At 49.3% G+C, this 23,057-nt stretch overlaps 3 protein-coding genes across 11 annotated transcripts in view; 1 reads left to right on the forward strand and 2 right to left on the reverse strand.

Moving 5' to 3' along the window:
- The window catches only part of LOC125949691 (RIMS-binding protein 2), a 90,371-nt gene extending 84,349 nt beyond the window's left edge, over positions 1–6,022 (reverse strand). For all 5 annotated transcript variants that reach the window (XM_049676968.1, XM_049676965.1, XM_049676966.1 and 2 more), the window contains exons 1-2: positions 5,664–6,022; positions 2,326–3,127 (exon numbers count right to left, since the gene is read on the reverse strand). The gene's annotated coding sequence lies outside the window, so the exon portion shown is untranslated. The remainder of the gene's footprint in view (positions 1–2,325; positions 3,128–5,663) is intronic.
- A 2,239-nt stretch (positions 6,023–8,261) lies between these two features.
- On the reverse strand, positions 8,262–17,188 carry LOC125959388 (alpha-tocopherol transfer protein-like). Of its 3 annotated transcripts, none has more exons than XM_049692209.1 (5): positions 17,035–17,188; positions 10,764–10,996; positions 9,588–9,779; positions 9,091–9,511; positions 8,262–9,009 (listed from the first exon to the last, which is right to left on the reverse strand). In XM_049692209.1, the coding sequence occupies exons 2-5, from the start codon at positions 10,853–10,855 to the stop codon at positions 8,815–8,817; spliced, it is 900 nt and encodes a 299-aa protein (XP_049548166.1). In that variant the 5' UTR covers positions 10,856–10,996; positions 17,035–17,188; the 3' UTR covers positions 8,262–8,814. The 3 variants fall into 3 exon arrangements, with proteins under 3 accessions (XP_049548166.1, XP_049548167.1, XP_049548168.1); XM_049692210.1 differs by lacking the exon at positions 17,035–17,188 and adding an exon at positions 16,633–16,710; XM_049692211.1 differs by lacking the exon at positions 17,035–17,188 and adding an exon at positions 11,072–11,865.
- Positions 17,189–21,430: 4,242 nt separating this feature from the next.
- Positions 21,431–23,057, forward strand: part of LOC125959888 (alpha-tocopherol transfer protein-like) — a 3,938-nt gene continuing 2,311 nt past the window's right edge. The window contains exon 1 of one of the 3 annotated variants that reach the window (XM_049692875.1): positions 21,431–21,611. The gene's annotated coding sequence lies outside the window, so the exon portion shown is untranslated. Of the gene's footprint in view, positions 21,612–21,834; positions 21,859–23,057 lie in introns of those variants that run through there. The other 2 variants (XM_049692876.1, XM_049692874.1) reach the window with 2 other exon arrangements.

A 23,057-nucleotide genomic window follows, 5' to 3' on the forward strand; every position in this document is an offset into this window, starting at 1 on the left:
GGCCCGGTTGGTGCTAGCCTTTTTCACCACCGAACGACAAGCGTTCCACAGCTTGGGTTCCGTAGCACAAGTACCACTACTCCGGCTGGCACACACGCGCTCACACACACGCGCACCAATTGGGACAGGAACGAGAAAATGAGGTGTTCATCAGCTTTGCCTGCCAACTGTGGTGCTGATTCCAATAACCTCACGAACGACACCCCAAAATGCACACACTTGGCACACGCACGCACGCACCTCGACGTTTTCGTTAATAAGTTTTCCCTGAAGAGAATGTAGTGCTGGGTGAGAGGAACGGGGGAAAGTGTGCGCGCGGGTCTCGCGGGTGAAGCTACACGTCTACAGCAGCCTACAGCTAGCTAACGGAACGAACTTCCGGCCCTGTCAACTCGGTCAACTGAAGCACTGAAACACTGAAGCCGCTACAACGGCAGCAACGGACGGATGACGGATGTCCCGTTCCGAGCACCAGCAGCTCCTCGCTCGGTGAAACCATCGGTGAAAACTAACCTCAACCAAACGAAGGGAAGAGGGAGTTTTTTCCTCGTGTGCGATAAGCACAGAAGGTCACATCCGTCACTCTCCGTACGGATGGTGTGTGTGCGCGGAGCGCCAGTAGCAGATAGTAACTGACCGCCACCGTACGAGCCACCACCGCACCAAGTAGGCTGGTAGTGAACGGTGAGCACACGGCACACTGCGAGCACACGCATACTATGCGGTGAAGGAAAGCTTCAGCCAACAGTGAGAGAGCTGCTCACCAATACAGCGACTGATGCGCCTTAACCAAACCAATGTCCTCGATTCCGGTCTCGAACAGCGAGAGCAGAGAACGGCGGAAAAGAGAGAGAGAGAGAGAAAAAAAGGCTTAGCTCGAAGAAAGAGCCACCATTGGAGTGCCACCACTCTTGGGACACTCATTTTCCAGCAGCGCAGAGATGTGGAACTCATGTTCTTTCGCTCAGCTTGCCTCTGTCTTTCTCGCTCTCTTGTGATCTCTATCTGTCTTTCTCGCTCATTTTTCGTTCTCTCTCTGTCTCCATCACCTTTATTCATCTAGCCACGGTGGTGAGCTGCTGCTGCTGGTGTTCGAGCTTTTCATTCAACTTTTCGCACCCCCAACACATACCGTCCGCACACCAACAGGCCATCCATCGCCGCGTTCCCATGCTTCCTTTGCTCACTCTGCTGCTGTCGCGCGTATCCGCGAACGTCCGCAAGATGCACACGATGCGATTCGAGAGCAGAATTAATTGATTTTTGTTCATCGTGTCTACCACAACCACACACACACACACACACACGCGCGCGTACACTAGTACAGTAAAGCGTTCTTGTGTGCGGAGAGGGATTTTAAGTGCCCGTCCTGTTGGCCATTATGCGACTTGTGAGGGTTCTGTGCGTTTTTCTGTTTTTTTTCTTCTTCTTTTTCATTTCGCCCTTTCCGTGGTGTAGCACGCTGCCTGCGTGCCACCGATTACGCTCATTGCTGCTCGCGTTTGGCATTGCGAGGAAGGGCGAGGGTGGTGAGAGATTGATGACACAAGTTTTTGACAGTTGATTTGCTCAACAAAACGGCGTAGGCGCAACGCGATTACGCGATGGGATTTGAAAAGCAAACGCACCGTGCGCCTCCATGTCGGGGTGTAATGATATTCAATTATGGCGGATCCGATGGTTATACCGTTCCGGTGTTTAATTAATTCAAAGCAATTAAGAACCCACCGGTGTGCGCTTCAGTGGAGGTCACCAATGGGGCGTGCAGATGAATAGATATTCTGTGCATTTTTTGCAGTTTTATTGGTCAAATGGAGGCGCCCAGTATTTGATCCTTTTCTTTCATCTCTCAAAACCAATTGTCGTCATGGGTAACCGGCCGGATGGTTCTATTTAAAGAGATTTTAATAAAAAAAATAAAGGAAGCAGGCCATGGACGAAACCACATGTGGCCCATCAAGGCACCCATTGACCCGCTTTAATTTGCGGGTACCCATAAATTTACCTCCCAAAAAAAAAAAGCAACAAATAAATATTCTCGCTAATAGTCACGACCGCCATGTATTCGCACACGTGGTCCCAACGGTGACCGTCGACACAGTTCCTTTGTCCCAGGGTTTCTGGAGCCGAAGCGGATCACCACACCGGCGGACGGACAGACCATGTGACAGTTTCGGTGATAGCGAGCAAATTAATGGGGTTTGCTGTTGCAGTGGCCGGCCATCCCTTTGTGGCCATTGTACTGCACTGGGCAATCGTTACCGGATGTGTGTATTGTATCCTGTGTCGGACCGCTTCTAACACCTCAACTCATGCTCAACTCACCTGCTTAATTTTTTTTGGTGCACTGCTGTGGGCTGACACCTTAAAAATTCGCCTCCCGTTCCGCTGTTCAGCTTTTCCGGGGAGAGAGGGAATGAATCCTACTGAAGCACCATATCTGATGGTCGACGGTTAATGGGCACACCGCCAGCCGGATGGCCGTTGTTCATTCACCGAGTGACGCGTGCACTCCACACACACACGCACACTCGCACACTATCTTTTCGTATAGTATTTTAAGCTGTGGGAACTGATAGCTTTCTCTCTTCGGTTATTCGGTTAATTTAACCAACTCAAAAGGCACACGCACAGCCACCACTCACACTCACGCACGATGCTCTGACCGAGGACTGCGACGATGACAGATTGCAGCAGCATCGGCGATGTGCGTTTGATAAAGAGTCGTTTCCGAAATGCCGTCGATGCGTCGATTATCGGCTGTGGCAGGCTAGCAAAGAGTGACCGGCGATGATGATGATGATAAAGATGATGGACTCACTCGCAAATAAAAAAAAACACACACTGCTACATACAGCGACAGCGACAAACGGCACTCATTGTCTGGCTGTTTTCTTCTGCTGCTTCGGTTTCCTTCGCCTTTCGCCGTCAAATCAGGGAGCCTCCCCTTGATGCTTATCACTTCATCGTAAAACGTTCGGTTCCACCTTCCTGCGCTACTGCCTACACCGAGTGGACCGAGCTCACTGCACTACGGGCGAGCGTATAGATGCACGATGACGCTCGCCAGCCGCCCGCTTTCCGTCCGTTGTCAGCACCTACTTCACGGAAAATCGTTTTCATTTCCCTGCAAAAGGTACCGGAAACACAGAGCGTGATGAAGATGATTGGTGCTTGTTCCTTTCTCTAAAGGCAGTGTCACTATTGTTTTGTCCTGCACTGACAACAGGGAATTCAGTTCGAGTTCAGTTTACTTCACCATAAGTAACTATCTGGATTGTTCCATTTCCAGTGCATCGCGAAATGAATCGACAAAGTTCTCAAAATATTGTACGAGGTGTTCAAATCAAGCTTTTCTTTCCGAAAACTTCCAACGAATTCACTCCTCTTCAAAAAAATAGGATCAAAATCGAAGCAAAAGCAAAAATAGGAGAAAGTCTTATGCCCAGAACAAAAAAGCATGACTTCAATGCTTCCGCTGTTATCTACTTCCAGCAGCACAGGGAAATGAAAAGTGCTTTTGGGATGGAAAGGACCTCCAGGTTGCCTCCAATATGTGCAGCATCATCATCGCAGCAAACAGGCGAGCAGACAGACTGGCGAGCGGGCAGGCAGGCAGGCAGGCAGGTTGCAGCAGGATACGAGCAACTTTTAATTAACTTTTATTTCAACCGTGTGGTCCCTCGCATTTCCCTTAGCACACCGGTAGCCCCCGGGAAAGCGTTTTAAAAACCAGACACCCCGAGGTCCTTTTTCCGTTCACTCTTTGCTGCTCCAGTTTTGTTGCAAGCTGCACACACTTTATCTCCGTCTCTTTCGCGCTGCATCATGCGCGCTGCTAGAAAGATTGATCACATCCGCCAGTGAGACGGGCAGCGGAGCAGTTCTCGTAGGTCTTTGAATGGACCCCAAAAAGAAAGAGCTACAAGAACCGCAATTCAGCGTTCGATTTGACTTGTTTTGTAGGGGTAGAGTGTAGAAGGTTGCATCGAAAATGCAATTCATTTCAGTTCCCTCCACTGATCCTTTTTGTACTTATTGACGATCTGAGCATGGAATGGTTCTGGTTTCTTCATGCCTGTTTCCTCAGTGCTTACGGAGGTGGTCGGTCGGACTCATCGCCAGGGTGGTAGAAAGTGTCCTGACACGTGAAATCGGTTGGTCTCGAGCACTATCGACTAATGTTGGGTTGGGTGCTGTTGCTTATCGGAGCATGCTGCTGCAGCAGCAGCAACAAACGGCTGCAAAAAAAAACCCCCCCTCTCCCTCAGTCATTCGCGCGCGCTCTCTCTCGCTCTCGTTCTCTCTATCACTCTTTTTCTCTTAATCTTTTTTAACTCATACCTCTCTTTCCTACACTAGTGTGTCTATATCTTGCACTCTTTTCAGTGGACGTTCAGTTCGTTTCACTTCGGCGTACGTGGTATACTCTTATCGAGCTAACTCAGTCACTCGCCCTCGTTCAATCGCCATTGATAGTGTATACGCATACAGCCTACTAGTGGCTCACTAACTCTCTTCTCTCTTTCTCTCTGTGTCTTGCATACACACACACACACGCGCGCGCACGCACACTCTTACTCACAAACACGAGGAAAACGCAGTTACGCATCCGCAAATTTCCTCAAGCACACAAACACACACACGCACATACATATATATGGGACCAGCACAAGGACCAGTACCATGAATTCGAGTTTCCAGCACGTTCATCGCGCGTTTGAAGCAGCAGTTTAAGACTTTCTTTCAAGCCACGTTCTATTATCACTCAACAAACATACACACACACACATACGCGCACACGTACACGAACGCAAGCGAGACTGAGCACGCTCCAAATGCGCACAAACACACGCATACACACACATATGCCTGCCACGGCAGGGACAAATGGTAAACGTTCGCTAGCTCACCAACACCTTCGCGCAATAGACGATGGGCGATAGATGCTTCCCCCCCCCCCCTAAAAGCGGAAACGTTCGGCACACGCGGAGCCCCTCGGAGCACCTTCCATCCACCCACCCACCACCCTCTCGAACCTCGACGGCACATCCAATATTCAATTCCTCGCTGCTTCGCTTCGCTTTTCCAACCGAATGGGCAATAAAGGTCTCGTGAAACATTCACAACCCCAACCCCGCCTGCCCCCCGGGGAGCGACTCGTTCCTTCGGGGTTTTTGATGTGTTCACGATTGCTTCGATGGAATGGATCCACCGGACTGCTGCGATTGCTCGCAACAATTGCAAAGCATTTTGACCTCTCGCACAATGGGAAATGGGTTCGTCGCTAGCGCCACACGTACAGACACACACTCACGGACACGGGGCCGAAGAAAAGAGGATCCTCACACCTCACACTACCCTGCGGGGCTCGCATTTTTCATCCTCCTCGTGGGCCTTTTTTGGTGGAGGAAGGGGGAGCGAAAATTTCGGCGACCCGTGGTCACTGCTGTCCACCACCACCTGCTGGTCACCGCCGTCGCCGCAGTCGTCGTCGTCGTCGGTAATCCAATTGATTTTTCTCACAAAACAAACTCATCCAGCGACCACAGACACTTCGGACACACAGCACAATGCTGGAGAGTGAGTTGAGTGAAAACAGACTGGCTGGCTGGCTGGCTGGCTGGCTGGTTGAGCTCGTGATTGATTTAACAATAACCCACCTAAACTAGGCTCCACACGGACGCTGACTGACAGTGAGAACGGAACGGGAAGGAATTATAACCACAACATCAGCACCAACGGCAGCAACAGCAGCAATGGATTCCGTATGGTTTCATCAACGTCGAACGCGCGAAGATAACAGCGAGCAGGCCTCGAGGCCGCGACAAAACTGCACTAAACGTCTGTCTGTCCAGCGAACAAAAAGGGATGGGATCGCGGGAGTGCCGAAGGAAGGAGCCCACACGGGGGAGGAGGTGAGTGTGAAGGGAGGACCGTTTTTTTGTGCCTTCTTCTGTCTTCACTGGCGCTTGCTCCTGCTGCTAACGAGGGGTAAGGGAAAATTTGGGTCACACGCTCTCTACGCACCACCGCACTGGCCACGGGCACTGTACGACTCCTTCTGAGAGACGGTACGCCGTCGACGGAGCGCTCGTACCAGTAGTGATCGCTTTTGTCGTAGCCCCGCAGCCACCGCCTGCGAGTGTCTCTGACCCTGCCTCTGACCAAAACCCACCACCTTCGGCTTGACCTTCCGTGCCGTACCGTGGCGTCGTGAGTGCCACCAGCAACAGCACCAGCAGCAGCAGCAGGACAAGACAGGACAGCGCACAGGAGAGAGAGAGAGAGACCGCTAAGATTGTGGGTTGGCAGTGGCTGCTCGCGATGCTCGGCGTTGTTATGCAACTGCATAGTGGCCACCACGAGAGACAGCGACACATTTCGGTCTCCCTCCCACTCCCTTTTCCACTCCTTGCCTTGGCGCCCACGGATGGGTCCATTTTCCTCGGTCGAGGTTTGCGCTCGCACTTCTCGCTTCCTCTTGGTGCGACGGTCTCTCTCTTTCGCACGCTTTCATCTTGTGTGGTGAGAAGAGTTTGAGGAAAAAGCTTTTTCGGCGACTTTCCAGCACGGGGCCGGGTGGAAAATGGAAGCGCCGGCGCACTACCGAGCACGAGCGAAACGGCGACGAACCCCGTGGCCGTGAGCTGCTGAAGGAAAGCTTCTCACTCATCCGGCACAACGCTCAGCTCACTACTTTCGTTTCTCACTGTGGCACGGTAGTGAGCGATGAGTCTTGGGGGTTAGTTTAAAAGTTTCTTTCCGGTCGTTTCCAAAAATCATACTAGTGTGTATTTACAAAAAAATGGAAACTTTATTTGCCAGAATAAAATAGTTTTTAAACAATCTTTCGCTAACACGCACCAGTGCCTGTTGCTATACTATACTAAAAGGCCCCTTTTTGCACACAGCTTCACGAGATACACCGCGTTACATTAGATATTTATACGAACCATTTCGACGCTTCTAGAATTAGAAAGTAATCATTTGCCTCGAATGGTGGTCGGTTAGCAAATGAGTTCCACCATCTCTCCCATGCATTGCCTCATGCTGGCCGATGCCGTGTGCCAACACGGATCTATCCAGCAGCAACACATGGTCTCTATCCCCGCCCCCCCCCAACCCCGTAGCAAATGTTAATTCAGTATTAATTATGTATTTCAAAAAGTATGAAAAAGTACCCATTCCTCATCCGGTCGACGACCGCGCGATACGCTCTAGACCGGCTCCAGAAAGGTCAGTTTCATATTGCGATAAAGCAAAGCGAGGCCAAACCGACAAAAAAGGAACCCTAAGACAGACAGGGAGAGCGAGAGAGAGAGGGAGAGAGGGAGAAACCAAAAGAGAAAGCGACGAAGGAGGGCAGGAAGGTACAATTCTCATCCGTTCTGGTTAAGCGGCTCGGGATTTAGTTTAAGCAACAAATTGCCCCTTAACTGGGACCCCGTCGGCGTGCCTACGGTGTCGGTATGGCGTGGCGTGGCGCGTTGTTGGTGCTGGATAAACTTTTCCCACAATTTTGCTCTGCTGCTGTTGCTGTTGCCGCACGGATTTGTTTTTTGCCCGGCACCCGGCAAGTGGGAAGTCGGAACTGGTTAGATTCGGGGGTAAGCGAGCGGAAGCGAGAAGGCAGGCAGGACACGCAGACAAATGGTCAGACGAAATGAAGAACCCCGAAAGCACTGCACGAAACACGATTAGACTTTTAATCAACAGTATCTCTGCACCATTAAGCGAACAGTGGCCATTCCCACACGACGAGCGGCCCTGCCGTCGTTCGTTGGACAAGGGTGCAGGGACGCGAAAGTCAAAATTCCATCCGGTAATGTTGGTTTCCTTTCCGAAGGAAATTATGGCCGATGCAAACCAGACCAAGGACCAACGCCAGTACCAGGGTCACCCGTCAGTGTCTCGCAGAACCGCAAAATGACGCTCCAGAAGGTCACCACACACAAAAATCGGCACCGTCCAGACGATGCCCAACTTGATTTCGCCAAAAGTAACGATTTCACCCTCGTTCACTATTCGCGCATCGATTGCGGAAACGTAACGGGGAGGTCTCTCCCTCGTTTGACCTCTGGTGACTCGTTAGCCCCGGGAGTCAATAGCTTTCGCGAGGCCTGTGGCAGAAAGTAAATAATTCGCGGACTAATTTGAACGCGAGGGGCCAACTCATTAACACAACAAAAAAAAAAAAAACAAAACAGTTAAAAACCATCACGCCCAAAGTTGCGGAAGGTATCCCAAAAACAACGTGATGTCTTCGCCGTCGGCAACGTTCTTCGGGCGCCTCGATTGTCTTTATTTACAATTCCAACTAGAACGGTGGTTCCGGTTACGCCGCGCAAACACCACCACGGACAACGGTGCGCACGTGCACACATACACTCACACAAAGGGTTACATACAAAACAGTAAAACCGACCTCACTAAAAAAACAAGGCACTAACAGAGTAATAGATACAGATACAAAAATGATGGATGAAAAAGGTACAAAACAATCTTACGAAACATAAAATTCCCTCAAATGAAACGAAATCAAACAAACGGTTACGGTTGTGTCGAGGTTCTGCGTCTGCATCCTGTTGGCGATCCTCGGATTTTTGTTCTTCTTATTCTGCATTAGAACGCGAACAGGATGCTTACGAGTAAGTGAAAACGAAAAGGTGTTCACACGGTTCACATCAGCATCATCGTGTGCCCGTGTGTGTTACCACTAGCATCCCACCCTCCCTCCCATCCCCCTGCCCCCTTTCCCCGAGAGTAGTAATATCACTGTAAACGCGTATGCAGCTCGTCAGCCCAAGCCCGCTAATCGATTTCCAGCCCACGGAAGGCTTTCACCGGTGGTTTGATGGCATTGGCGGAGGCACCAGCATTTGGCTTCTGTTTTGGAGCTTCCTTCAGGGCACTGGAATCTAGCAACCATTCGCGATACTCCGTTTCCAGGCGACGCTTCTGCTCGGCGTGCATCGTAGCGACCTCATCGAACGGACCTCCGAAATCCTGCCCGAAAAAGGAAAGTAAGCAAACGCGTTAGTATGTTCCGGGTACACGCGCGATACCGCGTGAGCTCCGTTAGCGTACCTTCGGTAGGTAGTCAACACCGACAATCTCCTCCGGTCCGGCCGCTGTGAACTGTAGCAGTCCGAGCAGCTCGGACTTGATCAGTGGTTTCACCAGCGCCATCACCTGGTTGATGAACGAAGCCGTATGCACGATGTAGATCTTCTTCAGCCGCACCGGATGCGCATCCTGAATGTAGCTCATGAAGACGCGCAACGGACCGAACTGGACGCGGGCCAGATGCCCCAACCGGACGCCCTTCATGTCGAACACGACGATGTAGCCCTCCATGATGCCGTCCACGCTGATCTGCACATCGTTGAACATACAGAACGACTTGACGGCCTCGGCAAAGTTCATCTTGGATGGATCCGTATCGGATAGCCGGTAGTACAGCAGCCGGTAGCCCTCCGGAGTGGTCCTTGGTAAGGCCACCATGTGGCTGAGGTGGAGGATGAGGTGGACAACATTTAGAACCCTGCTGGCCGTGCTTCCGCACCGAACACTCGACTACTCACGTGGCATTCAGGGTCATCTGTACGCCGGCACTCATGATGTCTCGGTTATCGAATATTTCCGGCGAGTTGGCGTGGATCTGTGCGTACTTCTGGAGTGCCTTTTTGGCGTCCTCCATCTGCCACAGGCAGGCGTGCAGGAACAGGTGCGCATGGTTCTTGGAGAACGCCGGAAACCGGGGCTGGTCCTTTATCCTGCAAAAGGAATTCATTCGTCAGGACGTAACGTGGCATAATATGGTATGTCTAATCAGAGAGCAAATAAATGTCACATCATTTGTCGCCCGTTGGTTGAGCTATCGACTTAAAGCTGTTGTTAGAAGCAGCAGTACCAATGGTACAAGCAGCGCATCCCAGAGGTCTGCTCGCTGGTTCAAGAGTGTACTTTGTAAAACCATACATTACCAATACGCATGTTGACGTTGGATTTCAAGCATGATTGGATATGTACATGTTTGTAAAACGGCTATTCAAACAACGCAACTCACACACAGACACACTCACAGTACGTCCGTAGTCTCGGAGGTTCTTGGAAGCGAAAAAAAACGAAAGTCGCTTTGAGCCTAAGCTTTGAGACTAGGCACTAGAGTTCTGGGGTTTTACTATGGATGTGTTCGCTGTTGGTAAATATAGTCGATGCCGTTGAGAACATAATTGAGGGCATTTTATGCTAGTTCTGGGTGGTTTTCATTTGGTCAATCCAATAACAATGCCTCCATCCATTTGCTTTTGGCTTGACCTAAACAATCTTTCTCTCTCTCTCTCTGTCTCTCTTTCCAGTGCCGATCAAATGGTTGGTTGAATAATTCAGGACAAGCCCCCACATTGACCGTTCACTGTATCGATCGATCCGGTTATTGTGAACGAAACTCAACTCAAAAACAACCCCCAAATATCAAGTACCACCGCACACCAACAGTGCCAGCGCGTCGGTGCGACATCCATCCAAAGGCGCAAAGACCGAATTGAAATTTCGTTGTTATACGCTCCCCTGATGGCACTGCTTTGGGGGGAAGGGTACGAGAATTGGGGACCGGCTGCTCATGTATTCCGCATTTAATCAAGCAAATGAAGTCATCAAAACCGAACCAGCAATAAGGCTCGCTCACTCGCTCAACGGTCGACACAGACGGCCGACGGGCGAGAGGGGGGGTGCCCGACGGTCGCTTGGAGCCTTACCATTCGTACAGTGCGTCCACGTCGGCGGCATACTGCTTGGGCACTTCCAGCGGCTCCGGACTGTCTTTGAAGGGATGTGACAAAGTGGTCATTATTGGCACTGGTTCTGGTCGGCGGCGGCGGCGGTGGCTTCTCCTGCTCCACAGTACGGTACAGTCGGAGACACCGGGACGGCACTCGTTCGCGCACTAGATTAACTTTCACTGGGTCGTACCGACTGAACTGGTGGTCCGCTGATTGGGGATGAGCGAAGAGGGAAGAGAAAAATGAATATTTGAAATTATTAACGTAACGGTCGTTTACACCACCCGTGGTGCTGGTGCTAGGTCATTCCACGGTCACCAAGTCCTTCGGTTTCGCGTGCCCTGTGGAGACAATTATTCTGCAGTTTTGCTGAGCGGTTGCGGTATGCAAAATCCGCGGACAAAGTACGGAATAACTATACGTCCATTGCTGTGCTGGATGGAGTTGCTCGTGGTTATATCATTTACTGGAAAAATAATTGAGCATACGACGTGAGTTCTTGATAGCTGAATACACGGATTCACCTCACTAAGACACATTTTCCATTTGACTGGATTTGAAAAAAAGAACATCTTCCGTATTAGCATCAAGCATCGCTGCACTGCATCGACAGAAGAGAGTATTAGACAGAAGTCGTTCAATGTTTAAGGCATTGTCGAATTCAAAACGTAGATTAATTAAAGACGAAAAAACACACGACACCCCAAAATACATTGTATTGTGTCCGTCAGAAACGTTTATCATTGTTTAGTTCAAAAGTGCTAGTGAGCATTATTCGACACACTGGTAAATGTGGCCATCTTTCACAACTTTCTACCAAAATTATTCTGTTTCAATACACAGTCATGATTATCACTTCTAGTTACACGTTCAGAACCACTCGACTCACTCTAGATTCAAAGCAAACTAATTTTCTCCGCAGCTCTATTGTGCTACACCGACGTTGATTAATGAGTTCGATTTGATTGCATTTTTAGTGGACGTAACACTTATAACAGCTATCGGGCTCCATCCGTTTTGTCGCTCTATCTTGATTTTTCTTTATCCTTCATCTGACCCGACAATTCAATTGCAACCATTTTTTTTTTTCATTCGTTTATTACTTCCAAGTGGCCGCACATTAGCGCACATGTAGAGCGATAAGACGGTCACAGTCCGCTATGGAAACTGTTAAGAACGAAGGTGACTATAAGAATCCAGAAAAAAAAACAGTCATCCAAGAGCTCCGCAACCAAACGGAATGTAAAAACAAAACAAAACTCATAAAGCAAGACCGCGCGGCAATGGCGACAGTTGACCTTGACCATAAGCGTGGCGATGTTTGTGCGGAGCGGAGCGAACAAGAAACATCACCCGGTTTTTTTGGGGCATTTAACTGACCACCGTTTTGGTTCGTTGCTCCTTCATGCAAACATGCAACCAGTTCCTAGCGTCAATCGTCGGTTCTTTTCCTCCAGGAGTTAGTGGGTTCCTTTTTGGGGGTTGCATACATTATCCCTTCCTGCTGTGAAGTGAATCAAATGGATGACATCGACACGCCGACTCGGTGGTGTGAGCGCATCGTTCGTACCGTTTGCTCATTTCTTCGTCCACGACCCTGAGATGGGAGAAGCGGCATCGGAGAAGGGCGGTTGGTTGAGTGACGGTACCATACTCAACCCGAGCGCTATGTAATTATGCATATTTTGACCCAAGATTTGAATATTGATTTTTGACATTGAAATTATAGCCTTTCAAGCACAACCTAAACAACCTGACATCGAAGGGTTAGCCTATTAGTGAAACACGTTTTGGAGCCACACAAAGTGCGCCGAGTGTAAATGACTGTGCAAATGACCTCTCACATGTCCTTTAGCTTTCCTCTGTGCCGTACTCCAAGAAACCTAAAACTTCATTCGCATACTGCTCGATGGTCAATTCCTTGTCGTGACTTCCACGAACCAGAAAGGCCAGCGAACAAGATGTGTTATGCTTCGAAAGACAGCGAACCGAATTCTTTTCCACGAACCACAATTGCCGTAGAACGTATCTCGAGAAGTTTTCTGGCCAATATCATCTGAGCGAGAGCTGCAAGCGATGATGCTTATTATGTCCCTCTGGAAGTGGCCAAGTGGGCACTGAATGTTTGCTTTTTTCTGTCCGAAATTAATTGTATCAAAGACGTTATGGCCATACACAAGTAATTAATTTTGCCTCCAAAGCTCCAGCTTACAGGCGCCATCCGTACCGCTAGGCTCGTCGTGCTTTCAGACACGCCATACATTACACACGGTGAGAGAGAGAGCGAAACTCCATACATCACACGCTGCCACGAAAGAGGCCATGCCTGGCGTGCCACCTGTTTGACGACCTTTGGGGCGATGTGCGCCAACACGAGAGCGCGCGCGAGAGAGAGAGAGATAGAGAAAGAGAGGGCGAAAAGATGGAATGGAGCGTTGGCATAATTGTCACGAGACGTAACTTTCATTACCTGGAGCACAATGGAACGGCAGTACCAGCACCACATAAGCATAACTTTCAATTTCTCTCCGTGTCTCGTGGCGTTTCGCGTCTCTACATCAGCATCAACATCGTGGAACAAGCGGGAGTACACGACAGCACCGTGGTAGCGAACCTGTGTTCACACTACCTACCGGTCAAAGTACTTTCGTACTTGGTTTTGGATATCACGTTATCACATGGAATGCTCATGGCGATTCCTTTGGAACAGTGTCTACTATGGTATGCCCGTCATCATAACGTGTTAGATAGAGACCGATTGATGATTAATATAGGGACTGCTGGATGTTGCGATTGCGTTGATTACTGTACAATTGTTAATGAGCTAGTGATTGAGTTTCAATAAGGAACATTCAACACTTATTGTGTTCACTAAGATTGCAGCATACGAACTACCCAGCGCACACACACGCAGCGCATACAATGCATATACGATGGTAACGGCGAGAGTGGACGCTTGGCGGTTTGCGTAATCCCTTCATAAATGTATCCAAAACGGAAAGTCCCAAAAACCACCTAAAGCCTCACTGCGAAGGTACACTTTGCCACGCAAACCACAATCCAGCAGAAATGTGGAGGAAAGGGAAAAACGATTACCTCCCTCCAGGCTGGCTGGTTCCCTCACTTTCCTCACAGGTTACATGTAGCCTTCATGCACTCTCCGTACGGAGCGGTCTTCAAGTTATCCCCATCGTTGTTGTTGTGGCTACCACACGCCTTCCACACGGTCATACGCAATCGCGCCTTCGCTTCGCTCAGTTGCTGACTCGCCATCTACATCTCACGGCGTGTCAGATGTGGCCGCTGAAGACGCAAATTGAATTATACAATTCCTCCGGTCGAAGTGGATCGCGTATGGATCGCGGCAAAACATCTTCAAACAAACATATACCGAACAGCATCGATCATAGCGACCGGGACTGGTGACAGAAAACGCATGATATCGGTCGGACCCCACCGGGCTTGGCAAGAGGTAGAGATCGCAAGACTTCCGGGTTTTCGATTACGCAATACCTCACTTGAGCCGCACACTTGAGGGAACTCGCACTTAACCGGCGGCGCGTTCTGCCACCACCATCGACCTATCCCGAATGAAACATCCAAGAAATTTGTGCTGCATAATGATCGCTAGATTGACGTAAATCGGTCCGCACACCCTGTTCGATATCCAGCTGCTGAAGACGAAGCAAGTTTACTTTGTATGAAACGCCCGAAACGTCCGGCAAACGCACCACGCACGCGTCGGATCGTCGGATTAACCTTGAGCGAGAAGTTCCCAGTAATCTATCTGCCAGCCACATATCGACGCCACTCGTTAGGCGTGTACTCGGCCCTAGTGAATAGCTAATTACCAGCCAACAGCCGTCGGCTGATTGATCGCAATTACCGTACGATCGTATTAGCCAGCCACCAACGGGGTCCTGTCCTGCCCGTTTGCACCCTTCTTCTTCTTCTTCTTCTTGTCTGATCAAAGTGGGAGGAGTGACACCATCTATGGGTGTCTTGATTGATAAGCACCAATTTCCCGTCAAGCACCCCGTGTTAGGAACTGTGCTTCGTGGTAGGGTCAAGGGTGTGATTAGGAAACAGGTTCCACCGGCACCGGCAAGCCTGTCATTGTCGTTAATGATTTTAACTGACCGCGTCTACTACCGGTTAATGTGTATGCGTTAGGAGCCCGCACCTTGTCCCTAGAACAACACAGGACTAGATCACTGGACAACAATCTGTACATGAAAATGAGGTTTCCTGGTCGCTGGTGAAGGTTATCCACATCCTTAACAGTGCACTCGCACGTTGTGGCGCAACTTTCACTGTACAAGAGCGGCCGAGTGATCGAAGCGCTATGGCTTTCGCCTTTTCTGTAATCAGCGGAACCAACGGACGAACACAAGCGAAACCCTGACCCACATCCGATCTGGTGGTAATCGGATCGCTAGTGCGATCACTACAAGTGCATCCGATTGCACCAGAAAGCAGCATACGCTTTCCCATGGCCTTTGGCCCGCGCTGTGTGAAGCAAGCGGCTTGTAGTTGCAAGGTTCTGCGGCAATCCGCGCCATCGATTGCTGGGCGCATCGCTTGTAATGCAGCGCCTTCCTCAAGGTCAGCATGGCTGGCTGATAAAGAAGGGCCCTCGGTCGATGCGATGCGATTACGCACCACACAGTTCGAGTGTGCACGAGTTTCATGTTTTAAAAGTTTGTCGAAACTTTCAACCAATATGGCTTCGATGGTACTTGGCTGCCAATGCCATAAACGCCTGCTCAACGCCAATGTGCGTTTCACGGGTTTCGCTCCTCACTTTGGCAGGAACTAACTACAGGCATGAAATGCAGTTCGCGCTTTTTCGGTTAAAAGGCCACCATTTTAACCTCAGTGGTCTGAGGTCGTATGATTTCTGGATTTCCTCGAATCCATTATTGCTCGAGCAACCTAGAAACGGGGAATGGAATAATGGAATTGCAATGTGCAATCCTGCAATGTGGACCAATTACGATCATTACGATCGGCTTGGAAGCTGACACCTGGGTGCGAATTGCTTAATGAAAATGGTCGCCAAGAATCGTAACGAATGCAGTAACGATACAGAAACTCAACTCGGTAGCTCGGATGAGTTCGATGCAGCAACCCAATCCAATCATCATCCAAGCAATCGTCGAGCGGCACTTTCGTGCTGCTTCACCCTCAATTATGAAGATTATTTTGATAATTGACCCCACGGAAAGACCATCTCACAGGCACAGGCGGTGACCGCGTTCGGTGTGAAAATGCATCGCGCAACAAAGCACCATTACAACAGCAAGTGGAACAGACCGAGCAAGGATTCGCGGAAGGCGGCACGCCGCTTCTCCTGCATCTCCCGCGGTGCCACAGCATTACGGATTATGTAAATACACGAAAGGAGAGCACCCAGGGGGAGGGGGACCGGGCACTGGTGTACAGACAGAGCCAATCAAAGCCACAACCCGTGCTCCGTTCGGGAGTTTCTTGAACATGGTTCTTCGCATACTTGGATTCGGTGCGATCCGAGATGATGGCGGTTCAGTGCATTATTCGCTCGACACGGACCGTGCCACTTTCCTCAACTCAGCTTCTGTGCTTGATCTGTTGCCATTTTTCCCGTGGGTGCAAGTAGCTGCTGCATCACGAAGAACCACGTAAGAAGCCCCCGGTGTTCCGCGTCCACTTCCGAGGCCCATGCAGCGAGGGTTTCGGGCTCTGTTCACAGCTGGTAGCACAAGCACCTGGCAGGCACATGTCTTACCTCCCTCTCAATTGCCCCCTCCCCGCCAAAACACAGCGCGCGTTATGCGCGAAAATGATTGGAGCGGTTTCAACTCACTTGTGGACACGTAAGACACTTAACACTTTGCTTAACCCTCGGTCTGTTTTCCATGTTTTTTTTTTTTGTGCCTTCATGAGGTAGCCAGCAGTAACATTTATCCACAAGTCACAAGTGTCACAGTACGGCTGTGTGTGGGTGTGTGACCTGGAACCCGTGTTCGGTCACACTAATGGTGACTATTTCACGTCGGGAGACTCTAAACAAATCTAAAAAATGGATGATTAAACTCTTCGCTGTACAGTTAAGAGCACGATCTACAGAATAGGATTTGTACACGTTGCTCGAATTGGTACTCGGGCATGGGCTCGACGGTGATTGCTTTCCACCACGGACGGGAGCACGGAGAAAGTGCCATCCATGGCATGACGGGCGTTCGGTGTGCCGTTCGCGTTCGCTCACCCCGTAATGCACGCTAGAGAAGGTGCAACAGACTGCACTGCTGCACACTCGCTTCTTGCTACACTCGACTTGCCGTTTTTTTTTTAGCGAATTTGTCGGAAGATCGGCATGCACGGCACTGCGGAGACTGCGTTGTGTTGTTCGGTTGCTGATCGCGATCGTACTGCCGCGTACTGTCGGCTCGACCATGCTGTCGCTGGCGCTGCCGTTCGTCAGCTAACCCGTAAGCAAAGAGTAGGGAGCAATAGCAAAAGAAGCGCGATCCTAGCCTCACCGCAATGCGAGTGGTGGAGAGCATCCAGTTCCTCCATCCATTCGTGGGACCCGTCGTAGTCAGTGTATTAGTTAGACGCATGTAGTTCGATGCAATTGTATGCGAAGCGGCTCTAGTGGTCAGCTGGAGCCAGTTTTGTGGCTCCGATTGTCTTCGATCTCCGTTTATCGGTTTCATCTCAGCCCAGTCGCTGGTTTATGCGGTGGCCCTCCTGGAGGGGGTGGGGGGTGGGGGGATGGTGGTTGCTTCTTGTAAAATGTTATGCGATGCATCACGGTGCAGCCAAAAGAAGGTGAAATTTTCACTTCGTCGCCCGGCAAGGCGCGTTAGTTACTGCATTCCATTCCATTTCGATTTGAATGCACTATTTATGTCTGGCGCATATCATGCTCACGCGTTGCGTGTGAGATAAACAACAAGCGTAGGACCCAGGGTATCGGTATCGTTATCATTCCGCTCACCACAGCTCAAGCCACAGCAACAGCAATAAATTCAATCGTTGTTTTCGGGCGAACTGATCTGATGAGTTTGCAATTGCCGTAAGGGAGGCTCATCACACGCAATGGCATCGCGTGAATGGCATTAACGAGCATCCAAGCTACTACTTACGGTCGAGATTTCTGTCCGGCAACCCTTCCCCCTCCCTCTTTTGCTAGATGATAAGAGCTCCCATTTGTTGTTTGGCGGCCACGGATTCAGCTTTACGGGTAACCGATCCGCTATTCACAGACTCGGCCGATTTGATGCATCGTATACTCATAATTCGATTACAGCTTTTACTACCAGACACCCTTTTATGGCCCTTACAAACACTGCCACACAACAATGGACCCACACACACACCCACGGCGACACACGAGGCAGCAAAAATCTGCCTCTGAATCCTCCAACATCAATCCACCCGAAAGCTCGGCCGAGTCGGGCACCCCCTCCCTTAAGCCGTCTACTGAACAACTCCCCTACTATAAGGGTTAATTTTCCGCCACTGAATGCGTGTTAGTATGTGTGTGTGTGTGTTTGTGCGTAGCGATGGACATTTGGGTCGTGTTCGGTCAAGCAGTAAAAGCTCCTTCTGCTCCCCATGTTTGATCGAACGATTAACTTCAATTAACAATTTTAATTGACCTTCGTGGTCGTATGGTGGTGATGGTGGGTTTAGTGCCTTTTCGGTGCCAGTTCCTTTTTCGATTCTTTTCCCTCTCTTTCGCTCTCGTCATTGTTTCTACATTACAGTACCGCGTTCGTTCGGATGCAAATGCTTGTCCGGTGGGCGGGGGAAAATGTTTGGAGAAGCTTACGCCATCGTCCATCGCCGCTGTCTGAAGTGCTTTGTGCCGAAGAGCGCTGAGGAAATGGCGTGCACTTCGACCGAAAGGGTGGCAAGGACGAATTTTCTTTGTCTTTGGCGCAGTGGGTTTGGTGCAATGGTGGTAACCGCAACCGCCGAACACTATTCGTACGGTTGACCTTGACTTGCAATGTAACATCCTAGACGAGTTCGATGTTTGGGTTGTGTGTAATGCTGCTCGCGCAGTGTTCTGACGACAAGGACATACCAGAACGTGGCGTGCTGAATACTTACTTGTCTGGAGACGAGCGACCTCCTGAAGATTTTTCCAGTGCTTGCGATCGAGTGACTTCATCTTTCATTTCGTCTGTCCTATTCGGTCGTAATCAATGGTAGAAAACGGATTAGAGTGTCTTTAGTTTATTTAAATCTGGAATGTACCGTCGATGATGGTCATTCATTCGGATTTCTAAATTAACCAGACATTTGGTTTAACAAATTCAATTGTCAGTGCAGTTGATCAGTACATCATCTATCGGCTGCAATGGTCGGAGGTCATCAGGAAAAATAGAAAAAAAATCACAATTGCGCGCCGATTGATCCTTAAATTTTACACAATAATTTTGAAGGGGTCAATATTTAGAAAAAAATAATTCCTCACCTAAAATTTTGTTTTTTCCTATTTTCCTTGACCGCCGTTTTTCTTAACCGAAATAAGAAATTCAAAACATCACACACTAGCGCCATCTATGCAGTGCGCTCATGAAGCTCAATTTGAATTTTTAAACCCTAACCGTCGAGAGATCACGTTTTTCCTCCGAAAAATTCACTGAAGGTTCTCCAACGTGCTCAACCAATAAACGAAGTAACTTCACCATTAATATCAATATCAAAGTCTGTAGATAGGCTGTTTTGGCCATGGCGGAGTTTCCTTAAAACCTCGGTTTAATTAGCCATTTCTGAGGAATATTTCTGCATAATTAAAGTCTATTTTTTACTAGGTACTAACCTTGCCGATTACTCACCTACCGACGAATTCTCGGAACACAATGTTCTTCGGTCTTCTGTGACCCGTGTCTTCTCCGTTTGTCTCTTCTCTGAGAACACACTCGGCAATGACGCGTCTGCTTCCTATCGTTTGTTCTAAGAACCCGCGCATGAATGTGCGGTCGCCATGCGGAGAGGGGATCTGCAGACTTTTTCAATTAAACAGGCATTTTTTTCGAATAACGATCTCTACAGCATTCTGTGCTTTTAAGACCCACATTTTGCGTTGCTGTTTTGGTCACACAGACATTGATCAAAAGAACATTTAAATTCGCGGAGGTTTAATGGTTTCACATTTTCTTTCAATCCTTTGTTCCAAGTTGTTTTATGCGTTGCAACTCGTTATGCAAGATACCTTAACTTCTAACAGACGAATAACTTTTACAATTTCAGTGTAGAACAAATCATAAATACGAACACAGGATCATGTTTTGCTCTGTTTATTTTCTCACAAAGTGGTGTTACATCTTTACATTGTATACCTAATAATTTTCAATTTTAAAGTTGCCCAATATGAATAGTGCACCAAAAGAATTTCTGTGTAGTAATATTCAAAGTAATATTCAAAACATACAAACATGGCTACCAATAACCCTTCCGGAGTATTTGTTTTTATTCTATCCGAGAAACAAAACAAAAAACACAAAGCTGATGCGCGCTGGCTTTTAGTTGGCGATCGAGCATCACTTCCTCACTTTAGTCTCAGCGAACGTGACACTTATAGTGCACGTGACACCCATCTCAATTGTTTCTTCTATACGGCAGCAATACCTACCGCGTAAGACCATACCGCGTGTCGTGATTCTCGATACCCATGTTGATCCGTTGCAATCAATAGTGGATTCTAGAAATTGCGATTTAACCGCTCCAAACGGTAGCACCGACCAGGCAGCAGTGCTTTCCATTTTCATGATTTCAATCGAGCCGGACATCGCTCGGTCACCCGTAATCACCTTCGCTGACGGAAACGCTCATTATCTTAATCGAAAGCATAAATCATGCTACTGGTCCAGCTAGGTGGCGATGATGATGAAACGCCACAGTAACCGCCATTCTTTTCGCGAAACCGGCCACCAGCCAGGTAACCAGTCAGCTAACCAGCCAGTCCATGGCGGCCACTTTGGCAATCAGTTTCTCTCCTCATCATCGGACCACCAAAGGCACTGCTGGCACTCTGCTGTCGCAGATGGATTCGCGAGACGGCGGCAGCAGCAGCGGCGGTTTGTTAGTTGCATGTTACGCTAGCCCTTCGCTTCACCTGGTCCACGGATGGGGCCACAAGTGGCCATAAAATTTTACTACTCCACTCACGGCAACCCATCGGACATTGTTGCTGGCTTTCGTTTTGCATTCGTCTTCCTAAAAATCATCGAACGATTGCAACAGGTCATTGTGAAGGCCAGAGGGGCTCGACCACCAATAACCGGATGGTTGGTCCACCGTTACGTTAAATCACGGGACCATGTCCTGTCCACCGTCTTTTTGCTTTCCAAGTTCAACTTATCTAACGAACGTATAGTATCGAAGAGTATCGGCCAATGTTCGTCCTTCGAGGCACGATGTTCTGCACTATAACTAAAACGCGTCTAGCCTTTCCCACTAGTCTCGTGCAGGAATGCAAACGTATGTTTACCCAGCATGATTCATGCTGTGAAACACCTCCAATCACTCCCCATACCCCGTAACAGGATACCGAAATGGAGGGAGAAGACCGGCCTTTGGGACAGACTGCAGCATTCGCGAGTCAGCGCTACGCTTACCGTGGCTGTCGTCGCAGTTCGGTTTCAACGTTCGCACCGTACGGTCACGCTATCCGCCGGCATTCGCTGCGTCTGTGTGTCTCGTGCCGCTGGTTTCTTTCTAAGTGCAGCTACAACCACAGGTGACCGGAAGTTCACGCCTCGCCATTACATCACTGGGACGGTCGCCAGCATTCCTACCTGCACGGATACAACTTTCATCGACACGGTACGAACGCAAAGCGTCTGTGATGCCCGCTGTTTGAGTGATAACGTGGTGTTATGGGACGCCTGGTTTGTTTGCGGTTAGCAGGAAGATGCAAAACTCCCTGCAAACTCGCAAACCCAACGCGGGCCATTCGTGGTTAAAAATAGTTCGTGAAAAATCGTCACCATTACCACCCGAACGTCATGCTGCAGCACGTTGTGGTTGTGCGAATTTCCTCGCTATTATGCCGCATTTTACGGAGGAAAAGGTGCAGCTCCCGAAAGTGAATCAACAAACACAACAGAATTTTCTGTTTATGCGTAGTGGGAGGAAGCTGGAATAAGGGGGGAAATGGGTGTTTGGTGAGATTTTTATTCTATGGAAAGTGTTTGCTACTGGAGCAATATGTAAACACAAACCACAGACAACGATGTGCGGTCGGAATTAATGGGGAAGGTGTCGATATGCAGCCGATCTGCCCGGGCGTACTCCATCCAGGTGTTTTAATGGCTTCCTTCTAACGTATCTACACGCTAGACGGGTATTTGGATAACGTTCTGTGTTTTCAATTTGGAGAAACCCGTTTTGAGAAACCAAAGACTGATCGTTTGATCGTGGTGAAGGTATCCGTCGTCCGCGGGCTATGTTATTCAAATTCGGCGAGATGTTGCAACGTACGAACGTCGCATAATTTGCTTGCGATTAATGGAAACGTTTTATCACTATCAGCAATGCAGAGACGCTGCGGATCGCCATCTCCGATCCTTTCCAGTCTGACATTGGCCTCAATTTTGGGATACGAAACCGAACAGGTTTCAGCAGATGGGTCGGTTTGTGTAGGGCGCAGCCCCGAACTTGCCAAGCTTTCTAACGCCAACGTAGGCACAGCTACCACGGAACCGCTCATTAAACCATTCGAAATTGATGTGACTAGCGAACCCCGAGCCTCAACCTTTGACTCAACCAAAAGGGCAAGAACACAAGCCAAAGGTAACGCAGATCATGGCTGAACGAAGCCCGTACGACGATCAGCTGTGAGCCACACCTACCGGGCGGACCATAGTGCTAGCATACAGCGAGTCACCGAAAGTGGGCCAAACGAAAGTGACAATTGTGCGTGTTTGAAGCTCTTTTCTCGGTTTCTCTGATAGTCTCCTGACCTAATCGAGACTGGTTTGGCTGGTGAGAATTGTAAAACTAAACATCGTCAGATCCCCCCGTATACTAGAAGCCTCCGCACAGTACGCAACGTCATCGTGGCATTAGATGATGATGGTAGGCTTCCAGAGCAAGCGGTTTGTAAGGGGGCTACCACCAAACGACGGCTGCAGCGATCGTGCAACCACACCGTGGGTTGACTGACCGGTTTCTTGTCTTGTCCGTTTCTTTTTTCTATTTTCTTGACTTGCTAAAGGAAGCATAATCCAGAGTTACATAATGGTTTAGGCAACCGGAGGGACAGAGTGG

Source organism: Anopheles darlingi, chromosome 2 (assembly GCF_943734745.1).
Source record: "Anopheles darlingi chromosome 2, idAnoDarlMG_H_01, whole genome shotgun sequence".
NCBI lineage: Eukaryota > Metazoa > Arthropoda > Insecta > Diptera > Culicidae > Anopheles > Anopheles darlingi.

What these genes read in the sequence shown, in the direction of transcription:
- LOC125959388 (XM_049692209.1), bottom strand. Translation starts at nt 10,855, where the DNA reads ATGACCACTTTGTCACATCCCTTCAAAGACAGTCCGGAGCCGCTGGAA. An exon ending in CAGATGACCCTGAATGCCAC is followed by an intron (nt 9,512 to 9,587) that starts GTGAGTAGTCGA and finishes CCTCCACCTCAG; the next exon opens with CCACATGGTGGCCTTACCAA. An exon ending in GTGTTGACTACCTACCGAAG is followed by an intron (nt 9,010 to 9,090) that starts GTACGCTAACGG and finishes TTTTTCGGGCAG; the next exon opens with GATTTCGGAGGTCCGTTCGA.